The sequence below is a fragment of the Hemitrygon akajei genome, chromosome 14 (assembly GCF_048418815.1).
Source record: "Hemitrygon akajei chromosome 14, sHemAka1.3, whole genome shotgun sequence".
In the NCBI taxonomy this organism is placed as follows: Eukaryota; Metazoa; Chordata; class Chondrichthyes; order Myliobatiformes; family Dasyatidae; genus Hemitrygon; species Hemitrygon akajei.
Window position 1 is genome coordinate 96286875 of NC_133137.1, and position 25058 is coordinate 96311932.

Sequence of the window (25058 nt, forward strand, 5' to 3'; positions counted from 1 at the left end):
TGTGAGGTGGTGTTTTCTCACACTATCCACTAGAGGGCACCCAACACCATCACACCTGAAGTTAGACATGAAAGCCATAGTAGTCAGGTTTCCTGCATTCTGTGACTCAGAAGGTAAGTGTGACGAAGCGAGCAGTAGCGATAGGAGACAGGAGATTTTGTGGATAATAATAACATTTCTGGATGGTATACTGTCTCCCAGGTGCCTGGGTCAGAGATGTCCCCGTGTCAGATTTCCTGAAGTTTGTCTTCTAGGTTGAGTTGGTGCTAAGGATGGCAAATGTAATGTTAGTAATTTTTTGTGAGAACTAGAATATAAAAGCAAAGATATAATGCTGTGACTTCATAGGGCATTGGTCAGACCACACTTGGAGTAGTGTGAGCAGTTTTGGGCCCCTTATCCAAGAAAGGGTGTGCTAGCATTGGAGAGAGTCCAGACAAGGTTCATGAGAATGATCCGAGGAATGAAAGGATTAATGTACAAAGAGTATTTGGCTCTGACAACAACCTTTCCCCAATGTCAGCAAAACAGAAGAGCTGGTCATTGATTTGAGGAGGTGGGCAGTGCACATGCTCCTGTCCACATCACTGGTGTTGAGATTGAGAGGGTTGTGAGCTTTATGTTCCTGTGAGTGAACATACCAGTAACTGATGCTGATCCAAACACATTCATGTCACGGACAAGAAAGCTCATTATTGCATCTACTTCCTTTGGAGACACATTTTTGACATGTTCCTATTGATCCTTACCCTCTGTGGACTCTGGATGCAGTTTGATAACTGCTCTGTATGTGTCCACAAGGAACTGGAGAGAGTTGTGTACACAGCTCAGTACATCACAGAAACCAGCCTCCCCTCTGTGGACTCTGTCTACACTACTTGCAGCCTCAGTAAAGAGTGAGCATAATCAAAGACCCCACCCATCCCACACATTCTCTCTTCTCTCCTCTCCTAATTGACAGGAGATACAAAAGCCTGAAAGCACATACCAGCAGGCTCAAGGTCAGTTTCTATCCCACTGTTATCAGACTCCTGAATGGACCTCTTGTATTCCCGAACTCACATCTACTTTGTTATGAACTTTCACTTTATTGTTTACTGACACTGCACTTTCTCTGTAGCTTTTACACTTTATTCTGCATTGTTACTGTTTTACTTTGTCTCCTCAATGCAGTGTGTAATGATCTGATTGATATGAACTGGAGTACGAGACAAACCTTTCAGTGTATCTTGCTAAACCAATTCCAATTACAGAGAGTTCAGTGCAGACAGGCCATAAGGTGCAAGGCTACAACGAGGTAGATTGTGCAGTGTCTGTATTTCTAAATAACAGAATGCAGAATAATGTGTAATGGCTCCAGAGAAAGCACAGAGCAGATAAACAATACAGTGCAAGATCATAACAAGGTAGATTGTCAGCTCCAGATTCCATCAGATTGTACTCAGGGAAACATTTGGTAATAATATAACAGTGGAGTAGAAGGTGTCCTTGATCCTGGTGGGACGTGTTTCAGGCTGGGTATCTTCTGCTCAATGGAAGAAGGAAGAAGAGAGAATGTGTGGGGTGGGTGGTGGCTTTGATCACGCTGGCTGCTTTACTCAGGCAGTGAAAAGTGTAGAAAGGCTCCGTGGAGAGGAGGTTGGTTTCCCTGATGTGCTGAGCTATGTCCACAACTCACTGCAGAGAGCAGTGGACACAGCCCAGTTCACCATGGACACGGCTGTCCTTATCATCAAGAGCATCTACATGAGGCACTGCTTCAGGAAAGCAGCATCTATCCTTAAATATCCTCACCATCTGGGCCATCCCCTCTGCTTACTGGTAAAGTCAAGCAGGAGATGCAAAAGTCTGAAATGCCACATCACCAGGTTCAGGAACAGTGACTGTCCTACAACCATCAGAGTCTGGAACGAATCTCCACTACTCTAATACGTCCTCAGCAATGGGACACTATGGACCATCGCTTGAATCACCACGGGCCTGTTTCTAATTGTGATTGCCTCACTAATATCTTGTTTTGCAGAGCCATTTTCCTGTCTTGTATAACTGAGGTTTAGTAATTTCTACATGAGTTATGAATAATATACATTCTGTGTTGTGTGAATCTACATCCCTGTGATGCTGCTGCAAGTTTTTCATTGTATCTGTAATTCACCGTACTTATGCATATGACAATAAACTTGACCTGTAGAACAGTGTCATGTAGTTTATTGTCTGACTTTAAAGGGCTAAGTCTCAGTTCAGTAACTAAGTAGGAGCTACGTGGGTTAGAGGAGCTTAACGTTGAGTTATTCCCACCATCTCTCTCGCTCTCATTATCAGGTCAGTGAATTCCACAATTCCTAATGTCCCACTGTTCCTCATCACAATGACTGGAGATTTGGACAAGGCTTGTGTTCTGTCAGATTTTACTATATCCAGACAAATGTCAAAGAGCAAGAATTGTTTGCTAAATAACAAACAGTTAAACAGACAGCCGAGGTTTTCGTGCAATTGTGTAAAGGTAGTTATGGGTCCATTTCTTCTTTCACAGTGTTGTAAAATTTCGTTCTCTGCAGCTATTTCAGTAAATCCCCTCTGCACCCTCCTCAGATCCTTTATTTCACTTCCACGCAGTGATCTGGACCCAACACACTATGTGTGGACGAAGGGAAAGAGTTTATTTTGCACAGTATGTGCCGAATTCTCCTCGGTTCAGCACTGGGGGCAGAGCTGGGAAGGGAGCAACAGTGGGACGGGAAGGCTGCTGGAAACTGGACTCACACAGCAACAACACACACACTCAGGATGCAATTCTCTTTATTATTGGCTGAGAAACTAAGCAAGTACAGTCACCACGGACAGTGAGAGCGGCTACAAAGAAATCAGGGCACTGAATCATCCGCTGGATGGTTCTGGAGTCTTCTAAACATTGAGAAGTTTGTAGGCACAGACAAAACCAAGTTTCTTATCACAGGGCAAATCATTCCAACATCCGTAACCTTGAAGCAGAGAAAAAGAATCCAACATTGACCTGTTAGTTCACAAGCATAATGCTGCAGAAGCTGAGAATCTGAAAATAATTCTGGAAATACTCCCTAGGTCAGGCAGCATGTGGGGAGAGAGAATCAGGAATGTCATTAACAGAAACATCATCTCGATTCCTCTCTCCACAGATGCTGCCTCAACTGCTGAGTGCTTCCAGCATCTTGTGCTTTTTGTTTAGGTGAAATGTTTCATCATTTTGAGTCGGTGTCTGTGAGCCATGGATTTTCCCTGATCTTGATCCATTAATTTGCCTTGTAACTAAAGGGAGTCAGTTGCTGTTGTGGCCCACGTGCAGTCAGAGTGTGTGTTGCTGAACCCTGACATCTCACTAAATTCACTGGGGATTTGGTCTGTTCCAGACTGAAGTGGCTGGGCTCACCCTGGGCTGGATCTCCCTGTGTGGGCTGGACAGTATGGCAGTCCCATCAGGAATAAACTGTGTCCTCAACATTTCATGGACCTCCAAATGGGAGCAGAATGAGGAATCACTGGAATGCAGAAGATGAACATAGTGTTTCTGGTTTCAATTTCACTGTGAAAAGTTTTATTTTTCCTTTATGTGATGAAGAGGGACCCAGAGGCCCATGGGCCAGTCAGGGGATCAGAGGTGGAGAAGGACAGTAACTTTATATTCCTCAGCATTAGCATTTCAAAGAATGTGTTCTGTGTCCACGTGTACATGTCTTTACTAAGAGACACAGCAGCATCTCTTTCTTAGAAGTTTGTGAAGATTTGGCAAATCAGCTAAAAACATGATATACTTCCACAGATGCATGATGGAGAGGACACAGACTGGTTGCATCACAGCCTGGAAAGGAAACACTGGTGACTTTCAATGAAAAAGTCACCAAAATATGTATTTACACCCAGTCCGTCACAGGTAATACTCTCTCTACCAGTGAGCACATCTCCGAGAATCTGTTGCAGGAAAGCAGCTTCCATTATAAATGACTTTCATCATCAAGGCCAGGCTCTCTTCTTGCTGCTGCCATCAGGAAGGAGGTACAGGTGCCTTAGGCCCCACACCATCAGGAACAGTTATTACCCCTTAACCATCAGGCTCCAGAACCAGAGTGGATAACTCCACTCACCCCAACACTGGACTGACTCCACAATCTATGGAATTGGCATTAGCGATTCATAGAGAACTTTGCACAGTTTGGGGAGAAGAATTTGAAAATGGAGCATTTCATGGGGGATTGGTGCATTAGCAGTGGACCAGTTGATTTGCGGTTCATTAGCAGGAGCAAATAAAAGTAAAGCAGGGTCAAAGTGTGAGTGGACCAGTGTAGAGGTGGGAACTTAATGCTTTGGCTCAAAGACTTCAGCGAGGAGGCACAGCTGAGTAGCCCGTCAGGCTTTTGTAGTTGAATAAAAAGTCACTAAATTACAGTTAATTAAATAAAGTAGGGATGATGCAGGATCAGGTGACGTGCTGTAGCTGCATGATGTGGGAGCTGGTGGACCCCATTGTGGATCTTGGTGACCACATCTGCAACGTGTTGGCTGCTTGAGGAACTCAGGCTCAAAATTGATGACATGGAATGTGAGCTTCAAACACTGTGGCACTTCAGGGAGGAGGAAGAGTCACCTGGATTCCCTGTTTCAGGAGGTAGTCTCACCCATTAGATTAGCTGCCTCAAATTCGGTCCGTGGTCAGGAGCAAGAGGGTGTGACTGCGAGTGAGTGAGGTGGGTAATGGGAGGAGCTTGTGCAACAGGTCTGAGATTCTTGCTCCCTCAGTGGATGAGAGTGGGGCTTTAGGAAGGACGAGCAACCTAACTGTTCAGGGAGCCATTCAAGAGAGGGGAAAGAAGAGCACTGTAGTGGTAATTGGGGACAGTATAGTCAGGGGAATAGACAGAGTTCTCTGTTACGAGGATAGAACATCCCAAAGGCTCTGTTGCCTGCCTGGTACCCGGATTCGGGACATCTTATCTGACCTGCAGAGGAATTTGCAGCGGGAGGGGAAAATCCAGTTGTCGTGGTCCATGCGGGTACCAATGGCATAGGTTGAACGAGGAAGGAGGTTCTGCTGAGGGAATTTGAGCAGCTAGGGACTAAATTAAAAAGCAGAACCAAAAAAGTAGTAATCTCTGGTTTATTACCTGAGCCATGTGCAAATTGCCCCGGGGTCAAAAAGAATAAAGAGTTAAATGTATGGCTCAAGGATTGGTGTGGGAGAAATGGGTTTGAATTGATGGAAAATTGGCACCCGTATTGGGGGAGGAGGGAACTGTTCCAATGGACGGGTTCACCTGAACCCTGATGGAACCTGGATCCTACTGAATCAGGCTGTGGATTAAGGCATTAAACTAAATGGTAGGGGAGTTGGTTTAACAGATTGGAGAAGTATGGATAAAGTAAAAGAATGAAGAAAAGTCGAGAAAAAGAGAAAAGGATTACAAGATTTTAAAAGCACAATGAGTGTAAAGGCCACTTTCTCTGAATCCTGCAGTATTCAAAACAAGGTCAGTGAATGTGCCACTAATCAGTACAAAGGGGTATGATTCAGTGGCCATTACAGAAACGTGATTGCAGGGTGGAGAGGATTGGGAATGAACTATCCAAGGACATCAGGTAATAAGGAAGGGAAGGCAAGGGGGGTAGGGTAGCACTCTTAATTAAAGATGAAATCAGAGTGATAGTGAGAGATGATACAAGATGTAAGGAGCAGAATGTTGGATCCACCTGGGTAGAGATTAGGAACAGTAAAGGAAACAATCGCTATCACTGAAGAGGTTGTCCTGAGCAAACGTGTGGGCCTGAGGTCCTGATGGACTGCACCCCAGTGTACTGAAAGTAATGGCAAGTTATAATAGAGGCTTTGGTGATAATTTACCAAAATTCTCTGGCCTCTGGGCAGGTCCAGGCAAACTGGAAGATGGTGAATGCTACACCACTTTTCAAAAAAGGATGTAGGCAAAAGGCACGTAATTATAGGCCAGTTAATTCAACATCTCTGGTTGGGAAAATGCTTGTAGAAGAAATAGCGAGGCAATTGGAAAGAAATGGATCCATCAGGCAGATGCAGCATGGATTAAGCAAAGACAGATCATGTTTGACAAACTTACTGGCGTACTTTGAGGATATAATGAGCGCAGTGGATAGAGGGAACAGATGGATGTTATTTACTTGGATTTCCAGAAGGTGTTCGATAAGGTGCTGTGTAAAAGATTTATCCATGAGATAAGGATGCATAGAGTTGAGGGTGATGTATTAGCATGGATAGAGTATTGGTTAACTAATAGAAAGCAGGGAGTTGGGATACATGGGTGTTACTCTGGTTGGCAATCAGTGGTGAGTGGTGTGCTGCAGGGGTCGGTGCTGGGCCCACAACTGTTCATGATATGCATTAATGATCTGGAAGAGGGGACTGAGTGTAAGTTTACTGATGACACTAAATTGAGTGGAAAAGCAAATTGTGCAGAAGATAGATCTCTGCATAGTAGGGGAATTACGGGTTATGGAGAAAAGGCAGGGAGAGGAGGAGGAAGTACACAGTGGTAGGTGATAAGTGAAACTGCTGGGGGGGGGGGGGAGGCGTGAAGCAGCCCAGTTACTTACTTCACCCCTTCCCCTCACCTGATTTTCCCCTATCACCTACCACCTTGTACTTCCTCTCCTCCCCTCACCTTCTTACTTGGATATCTCATCTTTTTTGTCAGTCCTGATGAAGGGTCTCAGCCTGAAATGTTGACCGTTTACTCTTTTCCATAGATGCTGTCTGAGCTGTTGAGTTCCTCCAGCATTTTGTGTGTGTATCAAAGAAAATAACATTTCTCTCACTCTTACACTTACCGGTACTTCCATAAAGAATGTGCACACAGTCTTCATTGTTTCTATCATTAGGTTCACCCTGAGACCAGTTTTGGTAATTGTACGAAGATCCATCACTCCATGTGAAAGTCCCTTCCTGTGGGATATAAATCAGTGATTATTTCTGTGGGAGTGCGGAGTAACCTGTCACTTAATGGTACAGGGAGGAGCTGGACCTGAGTCAGAGTGAGACCAGAATACGAGCAGACAGGACAAACGGGGCAGTGAATGAGATTTTAAATGACGGACTGTCAGGGTGGGGGAAATCTCATGGAAGTAACAGAATCCCTGGAACAAAAGAAACCGGATCTGAGAGTAAAATTCAGGGAGAGGGAATAATGACAACTCAATGAGTCATTGAGTACAAATACACAGACTGATCTCATAAACACCAGAGGAACAAACGACAGAAAATGACTGCACATGATTGGACACAGACTACAAAATTGATGGATCTCTGGAGTCACAGTGAGGCCAGACTGGGGAAGGATGGCAGATTCCTCACCCTGAAGAACAACAGTGAACTGGATGAGCTTTTACAACAGTCTGGTCGTTCCACTGTCACCATTTCTGACAGTAATGTTTTACTCGGGATTTACTGTTGTCCCTCCCTGTGCTTTGTGGCACAAAGGGTGGAATGTTTGCTGTTCCTTCAGCTTTTGGCTGCTTTTTATTTTGAGGCTAAGTTGTTCAATCAACACTCAACTCACCATGGACGCCACTACACCACCGACTGGTTATTACACTGAACTTATTGTAATTTTATTTACTTGGATGCAAATTCCCTGGCTGCTGGGACGGGATTCAAACTCACGTCCCTGGATCATTAGGATACACTCAGTAATTTAACCCCCACACTGCCACACCCCTGTTACTCTGCAGGATGTACGGTGTAATTCTGCCTGTGGTGGCATTGTAACACATCATAAACTTCACCTTCCATATGTCGTTCAGGCCAATCCATGTCCAAGGCTTGCTTGCATCCATGGCGAGGATTATACTGGAAATGAATGTGTTGTGTTTGGGTGAGGTCACACTAGCCAGATTTCCATAATGTGGGAGTTGATTGCAGAACTCCTATAAATAAAAGTGTACATTATCTTTAATGCTGACACTGGGCCCTCAGTAAATCATCTGACCTGATGTTGGAAATTTCCTTAAACAGACTTGTTTTTCTTCAGAGTGTTTGGTGTCAAAACCAGCTCTGTGTTAACTGCTGGTTGTGGAGTTTCCCGTGACCATTCTCCTCAATAATATTTGAATGCACACAGTATACGGAATAGGTAGAAGATCTTGTACAGCAGTTAGAGATTGTCTGGTATGATGTTGTGGGCGTCTCTGAGTTGTGGCTGAAAGAACTTATAGTTGGGTGCTTAACATCCAAGTATACACATTGCATCGAAATGACAGGCAAGTAGGCAGAGAGGGTGGGATGTCTCCATTGGCAAAAAGTGAAATCAAATCCTTAGAAAGAGATGACACAGGATTGGAAGAATCCCTGTGAAAACAATGAAGAAACTGCAAAGGTAAAAGGCCCTGATGGGAGTTATATACAGGCCTTCTAATGGTAGACAAGATGTAGGATACAAATTACAATGTGAGATAGGAAAGGCATGTCTAAGATGGCTTTTTAGAGCAGCTTGTGATTGACCCACTAGGGGAATAGCAATTCAGGATTTGATGTTATCTATTGACTCAGATTTGATTAGGGATCTTAAGGTAAATGAACACTCAGGAGGCAGTGATCAGAATATGAAAAATAAACACCCTGTAGTTTGAGAAGGAGAAGCTAATATCTGATGCATCAGTATTACAATGGAGTAAAGGGAATAACAAAGGCACAAGAGAGGAACTGGCCAAAGTTGATTGGAAGGGGACACTAGCAGGAATGATGGCAGAACAGAAATGGGTGAGGAATTCAGAAGGCACAGGTTTTCATTCATATAAAGAGTAAAAGAAAGACACGAGTGGATATCAGACCAGTGGAAAAGGATGCTGAGAGATAATAATCTGGGACAAAGAAATGGTGGATGAACTTAATAATTGTGGAGGGCTGTCAGAGGTTACAGTGGGACATTAATAGGATGCAAAACTGGGCCGAGAAGTGGCAGATGAAGTTCAACCCAGAGAAGTGTGAGATGGTTCATTTTGGTAGGTCAAATATGATGGCAGAATATAACATTAATGGTAAGACTCTTGGCAGTGTGGAGGATCAGAGGGATCTTAGGGTCCAAGTCCATAGGCCACTCAAAGCTGCTGAACAGGTTGACTCTGTGGTTAAGAAGGCATACAATGCATTGGCCTTCATTAATCGTGGGATTGAATTTAAAAGCTGAGATGTAATGTTACAGCTATATAGGACACTGGTCAGACCCCACTTGGAGTACTGTGCTCAATTCAGGTCGCCTCACCATAGGAAGGATGTGAAAACCATAGAAAGGGTGCAGAGGAGATTTACAAGGATGTTGCCTGGATTGGGGAGCATGCCTTATGAGAATAGGTTGAGTGAACGCTGCCTTTTCTTCTTGGAGTGACCGAGATTGAGAAGTGTACAAGATGATGAGAGGCATTGCTCGTGTGGATAGTCAGAGGCTTTTTCCCAGGGTTGAAATGGCTAGCACGAGTGGGCATAGTTTTAAGGTGCTTGGAAGCAGGTTCAGAGGAGATGTCAGGGGTAAGTTTATACGCAGAGAGTGGTGAGTGCGTGGAATGGGCTGCCAGTGGCGGAGGTGGAAATGATAGGGTCTTTTAAGAGACTCCTGGATAGGTACATGGAGCTCAAAAAATTAGAGCGCTATGGGTAAACCTAGGTAGTTCTAAGGTAAGAACATGTTCGGCACAGCTTTGTGGGCTGAAGGGCCTGTATTGTGGTGTAGGTTTTCTATGTTTCTAAATATTTTTGGTCAGTCTTCACTGTAGAAGACAAGCAGTGCTAGAAATGTTGAGAATGCCAGGGAGCCAGAAGTGAGAGACTTTGCTATTACTAAGGAGAAGTTGCTAGGGAAGCTAAAAAGTCTGAGGATAGATAAGTCACCTGGACTAGAAGGACAACATCTCAGGGTTCTGAAAGAGGTAGCCGATCAGATTGTGTAGGCATTAGTAATGATCTTTCAAGAATCACTGGTTTCTGGGATAGTTCCTGAGAATGGAAAATTGCAGATGTGACTCTTCTCTTTAAGAAGGGAGGGAGGCAGAAGAAATTGTAAGTGAGTGAGCCTGAACAGTGTTTGGAATGATATTGGATTCTGTCAATAAAGATGAGTTTTTGGGGTACATGGGAGTACATGAAGGCACATGATAAAACAGTCAGTATGGTTTTCTGAAAGGAAAATATTGCCTGACAAAACTACTGGAATTCTTTGAAAAATAACAGGCAGAATAGACAGAGTCAGTAGACATTGTTCATTTGGATTTTCTGAAGGTCTTTCACAAGGTTCTGCACATGAGGCTGCTTAACAAGACAAGAGCCCATTATATTACAGGAAGAGTGTTGGTATGGATAGAAGATTGGTTGATTGATAGGAGGCAAAAAGGGGAATAAAAGGAGGCTGCTGGTGATGAGTGGTGTGCACAGAGGTTGGTATTTGGACCACTTCTTTCTCATTATAAATTTATAAATTTGAGAGTTCTTGTGCAGGATTCCCTAAAAATTAACTTGCACATTGAGTGGGTGGTAAGGAAGGCAAATGCAATTATTTGAATCCAAAAGCAAGGATGAAATGCTGAAACTTTATAAGGTATTGGTCAGACTGGATTTGGAGAGTTGTGAGTAGTTTTGGTCCCTTAGAAAAAATGCACTTGCATTGCAGTTTCATGAAAATGATCACATCGGTGAAGGGATTATCATATGAGGCGTATTTGACTTAACTGGGCCTGGACTCACTGTAATTTAGAAGAATAACGGTGTTTCCTATTGAAACCCATCAAATATCGAAAGGCCTAGATACAGTGGATGTGGAGAGGATGTTTCTTATAGTGAGGGAGTTGAGGACCAGAAGGGGCAGCTTCAGAATTGTGGGACATCCATTTGGAACAGAGATGAATAAGGAATTTCTTTAGCCTGAAGGTGTTGAATCTGTGGAATTCGGACAGCTGTGTAGGCAAAGTTATTGGGTATATATAAGGCAAATTTTGGTAGGTTTTTGATTAATCAGGGTATGAAAGGTTATGGGGAGAAGGTCGGAGAATGGGTAGAGAGGGGAAATAAATTAGCCATGAGCAAACTCAATGGGCTGAATGGCCTAATTCTGATCCTCTGTCTTATGGTTTTATGGACTAAATTCCGCAATTTTTCACTCGTTGATTGGACTGATAGAACCAGAGCCCATGGCTGCAGAGAAGTGCATCCTGGAACACAGAGACTCAACACGGACAATTCACAAGAGGCTGTACTGTGAGATCATGGGAGAGAACCAGCAGGGACCAGTATTCCCTGGGCCTCCAGAGAAAACATTGGGTTTCAGTGACTTACCTCAGCTTCTTGCCATGTCTTTTTGATATTGATATTCCGGTAACAGGAGTTGAGAGAAGGAAAATACAACCAGCCTTCATCACAATCTTGAGGTTTGCACAGTGGCTGCTGCACCTCCAAGCAAATGGTTTTCCCTTTCATTTAAACAGATCAGACATAGGAACAGGTATTATGTGTTAAACCAAATGGAATAATTAAAGAATTTAAAGCACCAATTCCAAGTAGTCATAACACCAGAAAAATCTATGGATCTGCAGAAGTTGGCCAATGCTCTTTGTCCACATCATGGTGCCAGAGGACTGAGGGGTTTCTGGACGGACACCTTCGCAATAGGAACAGTGGTCAACCAGACAATTACAGATCACAGTCAGAAGGATAGAACAAATTGATATTTGTTCAGTTCTGGTTGCCTCACTACAGGAAGGATGTGGAAACCATAGAAAGGGTGCAGAGGAGATTTACAAGGATGTTGCCTGGATTGGGGAAGCATGCCTTATGAGAACAGGTTGAGTGAACTTGACTTTTTTTCCTTGGAGCGACTGAGGATGAGAGGTGACCTGATTGAGGTGTATAAGATGATGAGAGGCATTGATCGTGTGGATAGTCAGAGGCTATTTCCCCAGGGCTGAAATGGCTAGCACGAGAGGGCACAGTTTTAAGGTGCTTGGAAGTAGGTACAGAAGAGATGTCAGGGGTAAGTTTTTTTTAATATAAAAGCAGAGAGTGGTGAGTGTGTGGAATGGGCTGCCAGTGACAGTGGTGGAGTTGGATATGATAGGGTCTTTCAAGAGACTCCTAGACAGGTACATGGAGCTCAGAAAAATAGAGGGCTATATAACCCTAGTTCATTTCTAAGGCAAGAACGTGATCCGCACAGCTTTGTGGGCCAAAGGGCCTGCATTGTGCTGTAGGTTTTCTATGTTCTATTTACAGTTTGGCAAGTTATTCTAGGACAAAACATTCCATTAAGAGATTGTTGTATGTGACGAGCAACTAAATTTTTGGGGTCTCTAGTCAAGTGTCAGTGAGGATAGGCGGTTTGATTTGGCAAATATGGATTTTAGCTAACTGTTTGAGAAAGTCCCACATGATTGATTCAAGTAGAAACAACTTTATGAAACATTTTGTTTAGTCGACACCTGGAGATCAGGCGTCCATATTATTGCACAGTAGAGGTTGCAGAGGACATTCACCAGGACACTGTCCAATATGGAGTGTATCAGATCCGAGCAAAGACTCGATAGTCTTGGTTTGTTTCGCTGGTGTAGAGCAGGCTGAATGAAGACTTGATAGAGATACATAATATAACAAGGGGCAAAGACTGGGTGGTTGTGAGAAAATATTCCCGAGTACAGAGATATCTAAAACCCGAGGACATGGTTTAAGGCAAGGTGTAAGAAATTCAGTAGGGATCTGAGGATTTTTTTCACCTAAAGTGTGTTTGTAGTCTGAGATGCACTTCCTGAGACGGTGGGAGAGATGGGCACTCTCACAGCACTTGGAAGCATTGGAGAAACATGTGAATCACAATGGTAGGATGGATGGCTACAGGCCAAGTGTAGGTGAGGGAATGAGGTGGATTGAACTTGATAATTGACATGCATATGATGAAACAAAAGAATTTTTGTTGTATAATTTGTTAACTCGAAAGTGAAATTAAAGGTTAGTTCAGTGAGGAAAACAAAAGGAAATGATTATTACTATTATTATTATTATAATTGAGAGACTGTACAGAGCAGGCCCTCCTGGTCGTTTATGTCACACCCCCAGCAATCCCCCAATTTAATGCCAGCCTAATCATGGGACAATTCACAATAGCCAATCAACCTAAAGCTGACAGTCTGATAGACAGTATAGAACAATGATTAGGTTACAAGAAGATATCTGCGGCTTGGTTAGTTAGGAACAACAGTGGAAGTGAAATTCAATCCTGAGAGAATGCAGTAATGCATTAGTAGGGAGCAAACAAGACAAGGGCCTACATGGGAAATGGTAGGATAGTAAGCAGTGGGAACAGATGTCCAAGACATCCGGAGACTAGGCTCTGCAGAAGTTCAAAAACCAAGGGGATGGACACAAGTAGTTGTTCACAGGATTCATGGGTGATGTGGAGAAATAATTTCAGTATATCTTCTCTATCATTCTGGTTCTCTGCCTAGTCCCATCTACCTGCATCTAAACTGCAGCCCTCCATATCAATCTCATCTATATACCAAAACAAACTTAAATGTTACAGTTGAATCCATATCTGCCACTTCAGCTGGCAGCTCATTCCACACATGTACCACCCCGAGAGAAGTATTACCCCTTAGATTTGCTGTAAATTTGAACTTTCACCCTAAACCTCTGACCTCTAGCCTCACCCACCCTCAGGGGAAAACTCACCTAAATTATGGCCCCTTATAATTTTACATTCCTCTACAAGATTTCCCCTAAGGAATGAAGTCCTCGCTTAATCCACCGCTACCTCATTAAACTTTCTCAGCTTGGTGTGTTATCCACTGACAGAGCTTCAAATCTATTCTTCACTGCTACAGTGCTTTTCATCTTCACGTTGGGCTCTCTCAAGCAAGCCAGGTGTAATTTGGTGTGACCCTTAGACTTCACTAACAACCTAAGCTTCAGCTTGCATCTCACTGGAACATGGTCACTGTCACAGTCTGCTCCTGGATACACTTTGGACTGTTGCACAGCATTCCTGAAACACTTGGTGACTGTGATGTAGTCTATTTGATTGCAGTACTGATCAACTGGGCTTCTTTAAGTCCACAATCTTCTTACATAAGTGCTGCTTGAACCATGTGTTTGTTATTATCTGATCATTCACATGACGCCAGTCCACGAAACTCTCACCTCTTTCTTTCCCAATCAAAATGCACCAACAATATCATCTCTTTGTTGGTCAACTTCAGCATTCATATCCTGTCCTGTAAAGACTCTGCCCAGAAAATATTGGAAAAGATGGCAATAGCAAACCAATTCTGTGGAAACAATTGCCAAGAACAATCATTGTCGTGGATAGTGAAATGAATAAGGACAACAGTGCGAAGGCGGTCTTCCCCACAGGCAATGATCCCTCACTCAATAGAGACACTCGTGACAGGTGAGACTCCACCGTCAGGGTACTGTTCTTAACAATGGCGTCATCAAAATAACAACATGGAATGTGGAAATTCTTTATCAAGTTGAAAATTAGAGAATGGAAAGCAAGAAATTGAACATTTGAAAGTCAGCACAAGGTAGAACGGGAGTGGATATTTCAATTCTGATGAATACAAGATGACCTATTCAAGTGGTGACAAACAGGACCAAGGTGTGGGAATAATACTAGATGCTGAAATTAGCAAAAACCTGATGGGATACTGGGCATTATCAATACTAAGGGCAAGCTATGAATATTTCAACAATAGTACTATATGCTCCAACAGCCAATAATAGTGAAGATGATGTGGGAAGTTTTTATGATATTTTGCAAGAAGTAAAGGACAACTGCAATGAAATCATCATTGCTTGATCCAAAGTGCTCCCCTACACTCACTTCTGTCACCTGTACTGTCTTATTGTGTTGGCGCGTGGCCTAGTGGGCAAGGCATCAGACTAGTAACCTGAAGGTCACTGGTTCGAGCCTCAGCTGAGGCAGCGTGTTTGTGTCCTTGAGCAAGGCACTTAACAACACATTGCTCTGCGACGACACCGGTGCCAAGCTGCATGGGTCCTAGTGCCCTTCCCTTGGACAACATCAGTGGCGTGGAGAGGGGAAGGCCTGCAGCTTGGGCAACTGCCGGTCTCCCATACAACCCTGCCCAGGCCTGCGCCCTGGCAACTCCAGGCGCAGATCCATGGTCTCTCGAGACTGACGGATGCCACCAAGTACTGTCTTATTCCCTGAGAGGAGATCCAGAATCACACTCTATCCAGTTGGAACACTGACATATTGATTAAGTGTTACCATCTGCAACATTTTCATATTTTGAAGATATGTTGGATGTCAATTAAGTTATCAATTCAGGCACAACTACAACCTATTTCCCTCCCCATTCCAGGACTGCCTCAGATCCCACTTTACCATTACCAGCACTGTGAATATCCTCCCTTAAGTCATCAGCTTCACCATGTACAGATACACAGCACCCAGTGCATTGGACCATTGGCTGTAAAACCATTTTTCTCTGTACCCCTTGGGTTCCTGACAGCATATCACATATCCCTCTTCCTGTAGCTATGATTTCCTATGAAGTGACATTGTGGAAATATCTCTTGTCACCTGCTCTGTAAGGGACTTTGACTCATCTTCCATCTCAATAGCCCAGAGTTGAAAATGTCAATTCCTACCACTCCCTGATTAGATTCAATGCCCACAAATTCCCACGTCCCTCAATCTGTATACAATGCTGATGCATTCATTCCTCACAGCAATATATTTATAAAGCCCTGGACTCAATGGACCTTACCTGCCACATCACTGACAAACAGTGCGGTCACCATCAAAACCAACACCAGCATCGTGTTTTTCTCAGTCCTGAAGCAGAAGCAAAAAAAAAATCATTAATGTCAAGATTTGCCATGAAGGTCAGGCTAGCCTACTGCCTACTGACATTCTGAGGGTCACCAGTGAACCCACATGCACGAATTATCAAGAGTTTGGAAATTCCAACAAAAGTAAAGATTTATGACAGAAAGCATCCTGAAAATTTAGAAGAGCCCAGGCACAGTATACTGCATCCTGATGAACTGAAATCACACACAATACACAGAAGAACTTGGTCTGAGTTTCACCAGACAAGGAACCACAAGGACCCAACAACGAGAGGTTGGCATGCCCCACTGAAATACACCCTGGAGCCTGTAGGAATTCAGCCCCAATCAGACAACACAGGTGTCCGGGCAAAGCAATAGTCCCCAAAGCCAACAACTACAATACCAGACATTGAAAATACTGAGCTAATTAAATTATCCCAAATTGAGTAAAAGTGATAGTACAACGAAAGCTCGAAAGTCTCCAAATTACCAAATGAGACACTTGCAAAACAGTGAAAAACCAAAGACCAACAACTCGATATAAATGGTAAACAATCCAAGGAACAATGCATACTCACGAGGTGACACTGAGAAAATACAGTCCACATACTAACTGACAAAAACAACCCCGGGTTGTGGCAGAATCCTCCCTTCTAAAGCCAACTCGGGGTGATGCCAATGAAAATCAGTTACCAGATCCCTTCTTTTAGTGTGTGTCAGTGGGTTTGGCTCTCTTACCAAGACTTCCTCCTTTTTATGAATTCTATGGTGCATGAAATCCCAGGGTGGGCTGATAACTTGGTTACATACCCCCATTTGTGAGCCTCCAACCTAACTTCAAGAGGCACAAAAAAGCAACTGAGGGGAACATTACTGGGAACTAGATTAGTCCCCTTGAGTGCTTGACTGACTGGGGAATCAATATCCCAAATGACAGGAGCCAAAGGTATCTTGTCATTCTCGATATAAACTAAATTCTTATCATCCTTCCAAAACTATAAACGGTGCACTGCCCGTCAACCAGTGCTGCCACTCGTCCAAGGCCAGTTTAACAGTCAGTAGCTCCCGGTTACCAATATCGTAATTTGATTTGTCTGGTGACAACAGTTTTGAAAAGTAAGCGCAGGGATGCAACTTTTTATTCTTGAAATCCGATGTAATAAAAATGTGAACCTCTTGCAGCAAGTCAAAGGCTGATTTCATTAATATTAGGGGATAACGAGTTTAATAGTAATCTTTTTGAAATCCCGCTTATCAATACAGGGTCTCAGGCTGCTGTCCTTCCTTGCGACAAAGAAAACCCATGCCCCTGCAGGGGATGTCGAGGGTCTGATAAACACTGCTGTCAACGCCTCTGAGGTAAACGTCCATAGCCTGTCTTTCCAGACCAGATCAATGGTGCATCATAATTATGATGGGCTGGCAACAAGGTAGTCTTTTCTTGCTAAAATCTGCTAGGAGTTCTGAGTATTCAGGAGGGATTCTCTTCAACGCATTAGTAACTTTAACTCTGGAAGGTCGGACACAAGTTCAGTGCACTTCATTTTGACCTCACAAACTCGCGGATTCTGAGAAACTAATGAAAAACAAACATTCTGGTATTTAGGGGAACAACTAGTAGTAACTCCCCATAAGACCACAAGACATAGGAGCAGAATTAAGCCGTTCATCCCATCAAGTCTGCTCTGCCATTCTATTATGGCTGATCCCAGATCCCACTCAACTCCATACACCTGCCGTCTCACCAAATCTTTTGATGCCCTGACCAATTAGGAAACTATCAACTTCCGCCTTAAATATAGTCACGGACATGACCACCACTGCAGTCTGTGGCAGAGCATTCCTAAGATTTGCTACTCTTTGGCTGAAAAATAATTCTCCTCACCTCTGTTCTAAAGGGTTGCCAGGCAATTTTTGAGGCTGTGCTCTTTAGTTCAGGATCCCCCCCGCCCCCCCCACCCTCATAGGAAACATCCTCTCCACATCCTCCCTAGCTAGTCATTTCAACATTTGGTAGGTTTCAATGAGAACCACCACCCATTCTTCTAAATTCCAGTGAGTACAGACCCAAAACTGCCAAATGCTCCTCACATCTTAACCCCTTCATCCCGGAGTCATCCTCGTGAACCTCCTCTGGACTCTCTCCAATGACAAAACATGCTTTCTGAGATATGGAGCCCAAAACTGTTGACAATGTTCCAAGTGCATCCTGACCATTGTCTGATAAAGGCTCAGCATTGTTTTTGCTTTTATATTCTATTCCCCTTGAAATAAATGCCAACATTGCATTTGCTTTCTTTACCACAAACTCAACTTGTAAATTAACCTATTGGGTGTCTTGTAGGAGGACTGTCAAGTCCCTCTGCACCTCTGACGTTTGAACCTTCTCTCCATTTAGACAACAGGCTGCAATATTGTTCCTTTTACTGAAATGCACTATCAAACATTTCCCAGCACTATTCCAACTGCCACTTTTTTGCTCATTCTTACAACTTGTCGAGGTCCTGCTGCAAATGCATTGCTTCCTCAACACTACTTACCCCTCCACCTATCTTTGTATCCTCCGCCAATTTGCTATAAAGCCATCAATTCCATTATCTAAATCCTTGACAAACAATGTGAAAAGTAGCAGTCCCACTCAACATCACTACTTGCCAGCAGCTAACTGCAAAAGGCCCCTTTTATTCCCACTTCCTGCCTCCTGCCCATCAGCCATTCCGCTATCTATACCAGTATCTTTTCTGTAACACCACAGGATTTTATCTTAAGCATCCTCTTGGTGGCACCTTATCAAATTCCTTCTGAAAATTCAAGTAAATGACTCGAAGAATTCTACCACATTTATCAGGCAAGATTTCCCTAACTACAGAGTCCCATTACTGCTGCCGACCTCTTCAGTTCCTTATCCTTCCGAGCCACAGGGACAGACTCAGTGCCCGAAGCACGGCCGCTGTCTCTTCCTCTAGGTAGGTCGTCCCCCCAACAGTACTCAAACTGGAGTACTAATTGTTGAGAGGGACGGCCATCGGGGTGCTCTCCATTATCTGACCTTCTCCCTTCCTGACAGTCACCCATTTATCTGTCTCCTGTAGCCTTGGAGTGACTACCTCCTTGTAGCTCCTGTCTATCACTGCTTCACTTTCCCTAACAAGCTGAAGGTCATCGAGCTGCAGCTCCAATTCCCTAACACGGTCTCTAAGGAGCTGCATCTCGATGCACCCGGCGCAGATGTGGCCATCGGGGAGGCTGAGAGTCTCCAGGACATCCCACATCTGGCACCCAGAACAGAACACCGAGTCCCCGAGTCCCATTCACAGATCACAGGCGAGGGGGCGGCTCCCCAGTGTTTCCCGACCTCTTGAGACACATGGCCAGATAATGCTCAAGGGGTCGGGAAACTTCTGTTTGCTATTGATTAAACTGGAGTTTCCCGCCCAACATTTGTTGACTCGGGTTCAGTGGGTATTTTTTCAGATTTAGGGGTGCCACGACAAATGGGGTTCTCTATCGCTAAGCTTGATCATCTTCTTACCGCCATTACGCCACTGCTGGTTGGTAGTAGACCTCTTGAGCCGGGTAAAGTTTGTCACATTTCCGGACCGTTGGGCTTTCGGATAGCGAATCGTCATGAGATATTAAAGTTCCATTTGATTCTCTTATTCTTGGGTACCAATGTTTGTACAAGCAACGTCTCTATATAAACTATCGCATTCGGCAACCGAGAGATGTGTCCTGCCCCAATGCTCGTGTTCCAAGGCATTCGGCGAGTAGGACGGCGAAGGATCTGTAGGAGGAAATTGTAAAGTTGGAGGAGGGCGAGGGCAGGTAGGATAGAAACGGAGGAACTGCTGAAGCCGCTCTAACAGACGGATGTCTATACGAACGGCCAAATCGATTAGTCCATTAATCGATCGCGAGCTGCCAGTTCATTTTTAAGATGGTGGATAAACCATTTGTACAGCAAGACCGCCAGATCTCGTCGGTTCCACCCACTCTCAGGAGCCAAAGTTCTGAATTTGATTGAATAGTCCGGCGCGATCCTCGATCCCTGTCTCGTGTGAGGGAGTCTCGCATCCGCCTGCTGCCCACCCATGGGGCAATTAAACAACCTCCTTAGGGCGCCGATAAAAGGGGCATTCGGGGCCCCCTCTCTCCTTATTAGTTGCTGCCCATTCCAGAGCTTTATCGTAGAGGAGGGAAAAAATGTAAGCCCCTTTACTTCGTTTGGTAGGAAACTTGAGTATGGCTTCAGTTGGAACAGCAGAGAACAATGGGCTGTAAACCCGTGACACGACTCCGGACTCCGGCAAAGCGCTCCGGAGTAGGCAGATTTCGGAAGCAATCGGCGCTCTCCCTCAGAGATCGTTACACACCTGATTCCTGGGCTTTTGGATTTAACTCAATGACAGAGAGAGACGTGCGTGTCTGCTGACAGTGTCGTTCTGCTTTGCCAAATCAGATCGCGCGTTGAGTCCTGCTGACTTCATTTTTCTCGGCTGGGTCGTACCATCACTGTCACTAGCCAACTCAAGTGTAGGAATCACAGAGACTTTGGCAGTCCAAACAAAGCGAAAGATTTATTACAGACCTCAACTAGAAACACTAGCAAGAGCTCGGGCGAACTATGCAGAATCCACACGAGCTGAAATCACACAAAAGCCGGTCTGAGTTTCACCGAACGGGGAAACACAACGACCCCAACAACGAGGGGTTGGTATGTCCCCCGAAATATACTCTGGAGCACGCAGGAATTCAGCTCCAATCAGAAAGCATGGGTGTCCCGACGAAGCAATGATCCTCAAAGCCAACCACTACAACACAAAAAGTCGAAAATACCGAGCTAATTAAATTATCCCAAATTGAATCAAAGTGGTTAATACAAAGAGAGCTTAAAATTCCCCATGATTCCAAATGAGACGCCTGCAAAACAAAAAGTGAAAAATCAGAGCGAGTCCAAAGACAAACCATTAGGCATAAAAGCAACGCAAGGAACAACCATGCCCACCAGGTGACACTGAGAAAACACAGTAGTTCACTAAATGAAAAGATATTTTTTGAAACGACCCCTGGTTGGGTCAGCACTCACTCACTCACTCACTCACTCACTCACTCACTCACTCACTCACTCACTCACTCACTCACTCACTCACTCACTCACTCACTCACTCACTCACTCACTCACTCACTCACTCACTCACTCACTCACTCACTCACTCACTCACTCACTCACTCACTCACACTCTCTCTCTCTCTCTCTCTCTCTCTGTGTCAATGAAGTTTCCAGTGTTTTGCATCCCTATATATGTGTGTAGATCTTAGAAACCATTGGAATTTAACCCAATTGGAAGGGGAAACCATCATAATAGTTTCTTGCCAACCAATCATTGAGTGACAGATGAACAGTATTAGATTATTTGATTTCATTTGAATAAGATGAGCAGGAAGAAACAGGAATGTCTTGTGAGCTTCAAGTGTTACTAGAGTGTAACTGAATACTGAGAAATGGAGGCTGCAGAAAGCACTTGCCATTCCATGATGTGTTTGTGATATTAGAGCTCAATGAATCGTATCAACATGAACCATTAGGATGTAATATTCAGTCGAATCCTTCAAATACAAACAAGTATTTACACAGATTACCTCGCTCACTCATACACTTGCCTTGGTCTGCTTTCTTTCCATTTCCCACTTTGGAAGGAAGTCTTTTTCTGTCTCTACTCTGGAAAGTTTGTAAAAATCCATTTGTAAGAATCAGGTTGAATTCAGTTGAACTGGAGTTGGAGTGAAATCTGCTCAGAAGGAAGAAGAAGGTATGTGAGAAAATAAGATCACAAGACCATGTGGTATAGGAGCAAAATTAGGCCTTTGGCCCATTGAGTCTGTTCTACCATTTCAACATGGCCGATGCATTTTCGTTCTTGCCCCCAATTCACCATGTATTCCTTCATACCATGAGTAAGCAAGAATTTATCAACTCCTACCTTAAATATACCCAGTGGCATGGCTCCGCAATGAAATCCACAGATTCACCAGAAAGAAATTCCTCCACTTGCTTTACTTCTTAAACAAATACACCTCTCTTGAAATCCACAGACTCCTTCTCATTCCATCTTTGACCTTCCTTCTTACTGGAACTTGCCTGCCTGTGCATTTGGTCTTTAAACACCCTCGATACGTCAGACGTGCACTTGATCAACAATAGCTATTCACAATTTACTCTCTCTAGTTCCTGCCTAATGCTTTCATACTTGGCCTTGTTACAACTTAATTTCCTCTGCAAGGTCCATATATTTCCTTCCATAACTATCTAAAAGTTGTGGAGTGGTGATCATGTTTCCAAAGTTTTCTCCTTTCAAATCAGGGGACTGTCTACATATTGATTTAAGAACCTGCTGCTAGACGCATCTAACAGATTCTGCTCTGTCTAAACCTGCTGCAGTAAGGAGATCCCAGTTAACATTGGGGAATTTGAAGTTATCCAAAGCAACCCTATTGTTTTTGCACCGCTCCCTAATCTCTCTGCATTTCTTTTCCTCAATGATTCGATGCTTTTGGTGGCTACTCATCAGTCATCACCAACCCAAGCATGCACACTCAGGGCATAATGAGTTCCATTGCCTAAACTTCATCTCTCCTTTTAATTACTTCTTTCAAAAACATCAAAGAATTCATCTGTCGTGACCAGCCCACACATACAAAAAATCATGCTGATTATTCCCAATCAAGCTATGACTATCCAAGTGTTGTAGCTCTTGTCCTCAGAATTCCCTCTGGTAATTCCATGAAATCTGAAGTGAGGCTCACCGACCTGCAGTTCCCTGGCCTGTCCTTGTTATCCTTTGTGAACAATGGAATTACATTAGCTGCTATCTAGTCTGCAGAAGTTCCCCAATGGTCAATGACGAAGCAAATATCTCCACAAGGGCTTACGCAGTTTCTTTCCTGGTTTTGTAAGGGTGCACTTGGTTGGTCCCTACCATAATATGCTTCAAAGCTGCAAATACATCCTTCCTAACGTGCATTTGATTCAAATCCTCACTAATTATTACTCCAATTTTCGGCATCCATGATATTCTCTTTCGTCAATACAGAGAAGAAATGGGCATTAAGGTTAGTGAATTTATCACAAAAATATGTTACTGAAAGATGGTGGTGTTCCTAAGTTTTGAGATATCACTGTGTCTTTATTGGTAATTTTTGAGAACATTCAATGAAGGGTGAAGATCCTTGTCACGGTTTGGAGTCACATGTGTCTGGAAAGAGGGTGACCAGAAGGTTCCCATCCAAAGAGGCTTCACTGAGATGTTCAGTGCTTATGCAGACTGTCAGTATCATTTATTGAGATGACCCCATCATGTAATAGTCAGTGTCTGTACATTTTAGTCACCTGGGAGCCTCTGAGACAGAATATTGAAAAGGTACCCAACAAGGAAATTTCTCCTCTTCTAAATCCATAAATGTTGACACCTCCTTAGTTCTGGACTCTACAGATTGAAAAAGCAGTGTCCTAATGTCCTCCATTGCTCCCACTTAGAATCCTGGAATGTTTGGTGAGATCACTGGCACTTCTTTTTCTAAATTTCAGTAAGATTAGTGTAGTTTTTCTCAATCTCTTTTCAATAAACACTACTATCATTCCAAAAATCCGTGTAGTGAATCAATTCTGCACTAACTCCAAGGCCAGTATTTCCTGTCATGGTTATTGAGATCTAAACTACCCTTGAATGACAAATGAGAGCTCACTATAACATTGTAAACTATCGAGACATCCTTGTTTTTGTTCTCCAAACACTAACAGAAACTGTGCTATTTGACTTTTTAATTGTGTGTTTCACCTGTGGATTAAGTTTCGAACCAGTGCACCAGGACTCCTCTACACACCAACGTGTATCACCATGTAAAATGTTCTGTTCTGCTAATTCTTCCTTCAAAGAGCACAACTTCCCATTTTCCTACCATACCCTTCAGGTGAAAAATTTAACAGATTGCATTCAATGTCATTGAATTCTGGAGGTAAGCCTGTGACAGGTATATAGGACCCTGGTTGGAACCCACTTGGAGTACTGTGGTCAGTTCTGGTCACCTCACTACAGGAAGGATGTGGAAACTATAGAAAGGGTGCAGAGGAGATTTACAAGGATGTTGCCTGGATTGGAGAGCATGCCTTATGAGAATAGGTTGAGTGAACTTGGCCTTTTTCTCCTTGGAGTGACAGAAGATGAGAGGAGACCTGACAGAGGTGTGTAAGATGATCAGAGGCATTGATCATGTGGATAGTCAGTTTTTTTCCCAGGGCTAGCATGAGAGAGTATAGTTTTAAGGTACTTGGAAGTAGGTACAGAGGAGATGTCAAGGGTAAGTTTTTTTTTACGCAGAGAGTGGTGAGTGCGAGGAATGGGCTGCCGTTGACAGTGGTGGAGACAGATATGTTTAAGAAACACTTGGATAGGTACGTGGAGCTTAGAAAAATAGAGGGCTATGTGTAACCCTAGGTAATTTCCAAAATAAGTACGTTCGGCACAGCATTGTGGGCTGAAGGGCCTGTATTGTTCTGTAGGTTTTCTATGTTTCTAGGTGACCACAATAAGCACAATTAGGTATTAGATTAAAAGATTTATGAAGAAAGCTGCATTCAGCTTAATAAAGAAATACAAAGTGAATCAATTTCTTGACTTCATTTATTTGTGCAGTCCAGACCCCACTTCAGCACAATCTTTCAGGTTCACTGAGATAACTTGGTATGTTCAAAACTATAAATCATTTTTCCATGTTACTTACCTCCCTCTGTGAATAAAATGTTATCAAATTATTTATTTTTCACAGTAAGTTCCATGTTGGCTCTTAATAATGTTTCATTCTTTTGCCAGCATGTTTCCATGGAGAAAAGAGAGAGAAATCAGGAACTATAAATCAGTTGGGTTGATAGGAGCTGTCCAGTAAACACTGGAATCCACCAATGAGGAAATGGGTGTCAGTTGGATGGAAACTCAGGACATGATGCATTTAAAAAGCTCAAAGTAAGTTTATTATTTAAGTTCATATATGTCACCATATTCAATCCTGAGATTCATTTTTTTTTCTTTTGCAGACAATCACAGTAAATACAAGAAACACAATAGAATCGATGAAAGATTGTACCCAACAGGACAGGCAAGCAAGTAATGTACAAAAGACAACAAACTGTGCAAATACTATAATAATAATAATAATTGCTCCTTGTTGC

At 43.4% G+C, this 25058-nt stretch overlaps 1 protein-coding gene across 1 annotated transcript; it reads right to left on the reverse strand.

The window, feature by feature from the left end:
• Positions 1-2793: 2793 nt before the first annotated feature.
• On the reverse strand, positions 2794-18764 carry LOC140739023 (C-type lectin mannose-binding isoform-like). Its single transcript, XM_073066995.1, has 6 exons — positions 18726-18764; positions 15769-15836; positions 11318-11451; positions 7783-7923; positions 6829-6943; positions 2794-2981 (listed from the first exon to the last, which is right to left on the reverse strand). The coding sequence occupies exons 2-6, from the start codon at positions 15818-15820 to the stop codon at positions 2905-2907; spliced, it is 519 nt and encodes a 172-aa protein (XP_072923096.1). The 5' UTR covers positions 15821-15836; positions 18726-18764; the 3' UTR covers positions 2794-2904.
• Between the last annotated feature and the right edge of the window lie 6294 nt (positions 18765-25058).

Bases quoted from the DNA above. Each gene is read 5' to 3' on its own strand.
- LOC140739023 (XM_073066995.1), bottom strand. From the start codon at position 15,820: ATGCTGGTGTTGGTTTTGATGGTGACCGCACTGTTTGTCAGTGATGTG. The intron at 6,944-7,782 runs GTGAAGTTTATG...TATATCCCACAG, and splicing joins GCCTGAACGACATATGGAAG to GAAGGGACTTTCACATGGAG. The intron at 2,982-6,828 runs GTAAGTGTAAGA...CTCTGCTTCAAG, and splicing joins CATTCTTTATGGAAGTACCG to GTTACGGATGTTGGAATGAT.